Source organism: Camelina sativa, chromosome 4 (genome assembly GCF_000633955.1).
Source record: "Camelina sativa cultivar DH55 chromosome 4, Cs, whole genome shotgun sequence".
Classification (NCBI taxonomy): Eukaryota; Viridiplantae; Streptophyta; class Magnoliopsida; order Brassicales; family Brassicaceae; genus Camelina; species Camelina sativa.
Window position 1 is genome coordinate 25,632,674 of NC_025688.1, and position 5,657 is coordinate 25,638,330.

The following is a 5,657-nucleotide window of genomic DNA, read 5'->3' on the forward strand; positions in this document are numbered from 1 at the left end:
TCAATTGATTAATTTTAACAGCAAAAGAGGTGGAAGTTACTGAATATACTTACCGAGATTGGAATGAAAATGAAGAGAGAGTATCCCCAGAGGCACCAGAATCTCAGAAGATCAGCTTTGGACCCCATATACCGAAGGGAGAAATAAAATCCCAGAGGCACAATTATTGCATAGCCATAGATTACAGATGCTGCCAAATTCATATAGTTCACATCAAAGATCCACGGCGCATCACTTTGGGTTCGTTTCTTCACAAGATATGTGGCACAATTTCCGAGCGAAGCAAGCACAAACACAAGCGTAGTGCAGATCCAGACAAGTCCATACCTAACAGAGAGACGAGATGCAAACACGAGTCATTAATCTACAAACATTTGTGAAGCTTTTAGCCAATCTTTAGAGGATAACATTTTTGCTATTTGAATATATGCACGTGTTAATTTGATGCTTGTCCAAGAGAAAATGAGGATTTTTCTAATCTATCGCTTGAAGTAACACATGAGTAAATGCATCCTATTAATTTACAAAGCAATAATCTACTTAATTTAATGGGGGTAGCTTGCTATTTTCTGATTCCTGAGAATCAACGATAATGACAACACAAAGGGGGCATAAATTTAGTGTTTGCTCAATCAGGCCTGTCTTCAACTGCCTCGAAGCCTGATCAGACAAATCCTATTTTCAGATCTTAGGTTTCCTAATCAAGACAATGACATTACATCAACCTTACCGCAATCTGATGGAGACTATATTACAGACTATGAAAATAGCTAGAAGTCTAAAATTAATGTGAGGCAATGTTTTAACTAGCTATAGTTACCAGATAGCATATGGAAACTGATCTAGGTACAGGCTAAAGTCTACAATATATCAGCTCCGGAGGAATATTCAAGCAGCAAAACTATAGTTAAGAAAAAAGAAAACTAAACAAGCAAAATGAAAAGAGTGAAGCAGGAAGATCTTTCACGCTAAAGATCCAGTTCTTTCCTTCATTACATTCCTGGTTTTAAAATCTGACACTACAGTTTTAATCATCAAATATCAATAGCTCTATTGGCAATCTCTACTCCAGTAAACTACTTATCTAACACTTGCACCGGAAACAGTAAAGATCAAACACCTTCATCTGATTTATCGCAGCTGGAATGTGCTTTCGGAAAGTTGCAGTATACAACACTTAAAATGGTAATAAATTAACAGCCTGAGATCTCAATAGGAGTTGCGAAATACAAACCTAGACACCACTTAAAATGGTAACATGGTAACAAAGGAGCAGAAGATAACACTTAAAATGGTAACAAAGGAGCAGTGGACTGATTAAAGAAATCTCGCAACTCCAGTGCAATCACCAAGAAGTGTCAGAGGAAAAATGCATTAAAAGACTTACAAATCAGGGTTTGCATCAATCTTGTTGAAAAAATCTCCGCTAGTGGGATACAACGAGCTCATCAATCTGTTCAAAACAACGTCTGTGTCTACATCGAAGTACTGAGTATATGAGTAGACGTTAAAGAAGCCCTTCCAGTTGTTTGATGGCTGTTGGTCAGGTCCTTCTACAGGTGTAGATAAAATGAAGTAAATTATTGACATGAACAAGCACTATTTTTAATTATCATACTGTTATGTAACGTATATCCTCAACACAATGAACAGTTCAAAGTTAGAACCACCATATGTTGTCTACATAACAAGTTCTTATGACTTACTAAATAAATGGTGACTACTGAGTACTGACAAATATATGTCCTAAGAAAAAAGCCAAAAAGGAGTATTTTTTTTTATACCTGTTGGGCTCTCAAGAGTTTGATAACCCTTTGAATTGTTCCCTAGATTTGGTGGAAATATCTGCATGTTTGCAGAAGGGCCTACAATATTGCAAACACACAAGCAACAACACTCAAAAGTCTTTCACTACCGGAAAAAAAAAAGCATTTGCACAAGATAATACAAGCAGCAAGTCAGCAAAAACCAAACATACCTTCATTAACGCTTGCTATAGGTACATTTGTGCTTCTCTTGTCGTCGCCGATCACAGCCTTAACAAATAAAGGAAGTAAGAAAATAACATAGGGATAGTGAGTACATTCAATCGAAACATTAATCAAAGCGGAGTTTAGTCCCAAATGAAGCTATCATGCAAGCATCTAAACTCCGTTTTTGGTATCTCATTAAACTAAGAAACTGTACTCAAGAACCCTTTTACAGATATAGAAAGCCAGTAACGCAACTAAGCAAATAGTGGATTGTTCTATAAGTGTGAGGCATCATAATGGAGCGAGGAAACAAAAAAAGAAAGAAAAAAAAAATCTGATTTTTTTCTTTTTCACAATTCTGCTTCTTAATGACGATTCTAAAAACTGGAATTTTGTAACACTTGAGCCAGAACACCAAACACAAAGAAAAAAAAATGGATGAGATGCATCAAAAAGCTCACAAAGGATAACTCAATCGAAGCAATGGATGTTTTTTTTAACAAGACTTACAGGAACTGAACCAAGCAAATGACTCGTCTGTAGATTAGCGAACGACTCATCCATCGAATCCAAACAAAAGAGAAAAACAGAATACAAAAAAACAAAGCTTAGAAGAGAGGTTCTTCTAATCTCTCATTAAAAAATCGATAAGATCGGAGAAAGAAAAAAAAAGATCGTCCCTTTCTCTTAATTTGTAAGGTTTCTGGGTTTTTTTTTTTTCTTGCTTCTTCTTCTCTCCTCCTCCGTCCGTCCGTCGTCGTCGTACGTGGAAGCAATTGGGAAAGGAAGAAACACGAGAGAAAGAGAGACCGACCAATCCACGTGCTTTTTTAGAAAGTAGGGTACACGCGCCGCTCACTTTTTTACACGTGTTTGTCGCCACTGGGCCTTATTCAATCACAAGATCCACAAGAAAGAAGACTTTCAAAAAAAGGCCCATATTTAAAACTTGACCCGAATTGAAATTATCCGACCCGTCGGAGGAGCGTCGCGAGGATTATTCACTACTCTTAACAGTTCTTTGTCTTCCCTCCCGAGAAAAGCTTAATGGAGCCCTAGACTGACTGGTTTTATCACTTCGCCAACAACACTATAGCTCTTTTCACCAACCACGCTTACTCTCTCTTCTAGCCCCGTTTTTTTTTTTTTTTTTTTTTTATTTTATNTTTCTTTCACCGGAGAAGATGGATACGAGACAAATCAATGGTTCTGCCACCGCCGCGAGATCGATATCTCTTCTTAAGCAGCCTGATTACAGTAGCAAGCCTGTTCAGGTTTCTTCCGCTTGATACTCTTTTTTTTTTTCCGTATTCACTGGAATTGTTTAGCTCAGGTGTTAAAGAAATCTCTAGGGTGCTTTGCTTTTTTTTGCCTTTTCATCTTCAAGTTAAGTGGGTTTTTGCAGAGCTTGTGTTAAAATTACGGATTTATTGTATGATTACGCTGTTTGTGGGTTTTGTGAATCGTTTATAGCCCTTGGATATAGTTGTCTAGAGGCATTGTTGGTTTCTGAATGTAGTATCTAACACTATGGAAGCATTTTGAATCTCTTTGGTTTTAGAAATTGTGACTATTTTGTGGTAGCTACCATTTTTTTTTTGTTGTTAAAATCAACATAGGATTTTAAAGCATTGGCAGCACTTTCATGTTGATCAGTTGCTTCTTGTGTTTTAGGGTAATTTTTTGGGATCTAATTTCTGTTAGTTAAGGCAGTCATCTTAGTCTTATTTCAGTTGAAAAATGAAGATGATTACTGGGTTGGCCTGGTGGATACGTAGTTGCAGGTCGATGTTTATATATTTAGTCATGAAAGTTGAACTGAAGGTTTGCTCTACTATAAGTTAATTTCTTGTTTGTTACAGGAGGCGTTGAAACATTTGGCATGTATCAACCTCAGAGAATTGTGTAATGAGGCGAAGATTGAGCGATGTCGTGCAACTAGAGATTTGGCAAGCTGTGGACGGTTTGTGAACTATGTGTTGAACCCTTGTGGGCATGCTTCCTTGTGCACAGAGTGTTGTCAGAGGTGTGATGTTTGTCCAATCTGTAGAAGCCCATTACCAAAAACTGGAGATAAGCTTCGGCTTCGTCTCTATTATGAATGTGTTGAAGCTGGTCTAATTTCCCGAACCAATGAAGAGGCGTCAGAGGATTCGGATGAGGATGGACATCAATTGACAGCTGATGTTCTTCGCCTTTATTCTCTGTTTGATGTTGCCATGAACAACAATCTAATATCGGTGGTTTGCCATTGTATCCATCAGTTGCATTTATGCTCGCTGTCAGATATTTGCATTTAGTCTTTAGTTTCCTGTTTGATATTCCAAGAATCTCGTATAGATTTCTATGCATGTGTTGTCTCATTTACAGCTGTGACCACAAATCTCATTATGAAAAGGCATGTTCAATTAGAAACTGTGTTTATATGGGGAATCTTGTACTGATAGGTTCATGTAGTTTTAGGTAGTTCTTGTTTCCTGCCCCTCACTGATGAGCAAAATGTGCATAGTTTTTTTGTCGGTCTCTAAGAGTTATTTTATGTTCGATATATACTTGACATCTCCTTGACAGAAAATGAATAGATATCACCAATGTCTGTATGGATGAGACAGCTGTATCTAGTGACCCGGTCATTGCTTTCTTGCTGGATGAAGTTGTTGTCAAAGATTGGGTCAAACGTACATTCCGGAGCATCTTAGCTGAGCTTCAAGAAATCTGTATCCTTTGAGATGTTTTGTTTCTTAAACCATTATATGTGTGCCCCTTGGGGTCTGTCTATCTTTAATATTGGTTCTCAGATACTCTTGAAACAAAAGAGATGCAAGCGTGGTTAGATAAACTACTAAAGTGTTCGAAACAGGTGGCTGGCATATGTAGTGTGCTTGAAGTTATGGAATCAGCTTTTAAGGGTTCCGTTTCACCTCAACTTCAAGATGTGCAGAAACTTAGGGAGAACATTGGTAAAACAAAGCAGGTCAGCTAAGATATTATTCCGTTTATATCCAAACAACTTTGCAAAAGTATGCTTGAATAACTCTCTTTACTTTCCAAGAACAATCTGTTGTACATTGAAGTCTCCTATGTGCATTGTGCTTATGTCATTAGCATATTAGTGAATGGGTATATTTTAAACTTATCTTTATATGACATGCTAAAAGATATCCAGGGATAAACCGTATATCTTCTGATCAGAGAGTGTTTAACTATATCAGCTCTAGCTTGTGGTGTGCTTACACTATTGTTTTTTGTTATATTTCAGCATCTGGACATAATGGTTTGGTGCATAAGACACGGATTTCTGGATGATGTGAAGTCTCGATATTCTAATTTCACGTCGTGGAATGCCCTCGTACTTGAAAGAAAATCAAATGCAATTAAGCGTGCATGGCCTGATGCTGTAGACCAGTCTTCAGATTGCAATGTACAGGGTGCTTCCCTCTTTATTGAGGATGCTTTAGAAAATCTTGAGAGAGAGCCAGAGTACGGTCAGGAAATAGGGGCAGACCTAGAAATTGGATGTTTACAGAAGGATAAGAGATCATTTCTTAGATCCAAAATAGAGGGAACGTCAGGGTCTTATCCATTTGAGAATCTTAGAACTGCTGCTGACATACTCTTTTTACATGGCGGTTCAGATTTGGTTGTTGCGAAGCAAGCAATTGTATCCTTTTGTCATCGCCTATG

At 37.6% G+C, this 5,657-nt stretch overlaps 2 protein-coding genes across 5 annotated transcripts in view; one reads left to right on the plus strand and one right to left on the minus strand.

The window, feature by feature from the left end:
• The window catches only part of LOC104782440 (protein YIPF1 homolog), a 4,376-nt gene extending 1,612 nt beyond the window's left edge, over window positions 1-2,764 (minus strand). Inside the window, exons 1-5 of one of the 3 annotated variants that reach the window (XM_010507369.2) lie at window positions 2,484-2,764; window positions 1,979-2,036; window positions 1,785-1,865; window positions 1,388-1,553; window positions 54-327 (exon numbers count right to left, since the gene is read on the minus strand). In XM_010507369.2, the coding sequence (XP_010505671.1) occupies window positions 54-327; window positions 1,388-1,553; window positions 1,785-1,865; window positions 1,979-2,036; window positions 2,484-2,537 (633 nt within the window). In that variant the 5' untranslated portion in view covers window positions 2,538-2,764. The remainder of the gene's footprint in view (window positions 1-53; window positions 328-1,387; window positions 1,554-1,784; window positions 1,866-1,978; window positions 2,037-2,483) is intronic. The other 2 variants (XM_010507368.2, XM_019244987.1) reach the window with 2 other exon arrangements.
• LOC104782441 (E3 ubiquitin-protein ligase HOS1) overlaps window positions 2,990-5,657 on the plus strand; it is a 6,959-nt gene continuing 4,291 nt past the window's right edge. Inside the window, exons 1-5 of one of the 2 annotated variants that reach the window (XM_010507371.2) lie at window positions 2,990-3,247; window positions 3,836-4,226; window positions 4,556-4,690; window positions 4,772-4,947; window positions 5,233-5,634. In XM_010507371.2, the coding sequence (XP_010505673.1) occupies window positions 3,158-3,247; window positions 3,836-4,226; window positions 4,556-4,690; window positions 4,772-4,947; window positions 5,233-5,634 (1,194 nt within the window). In that variant the 5' untranslated portion in view covers window positions 2,990-3,157. The remainder of the gene's footprint in view (window positions 3,248-3,835; window positions 4,227-4,555; window positions 4,691-4,771; window positions 4,948-5,232; window positions 5,635-5,657) is intronic. The other variant, XM_019244988.1, reaches the window with a different exon arrangement.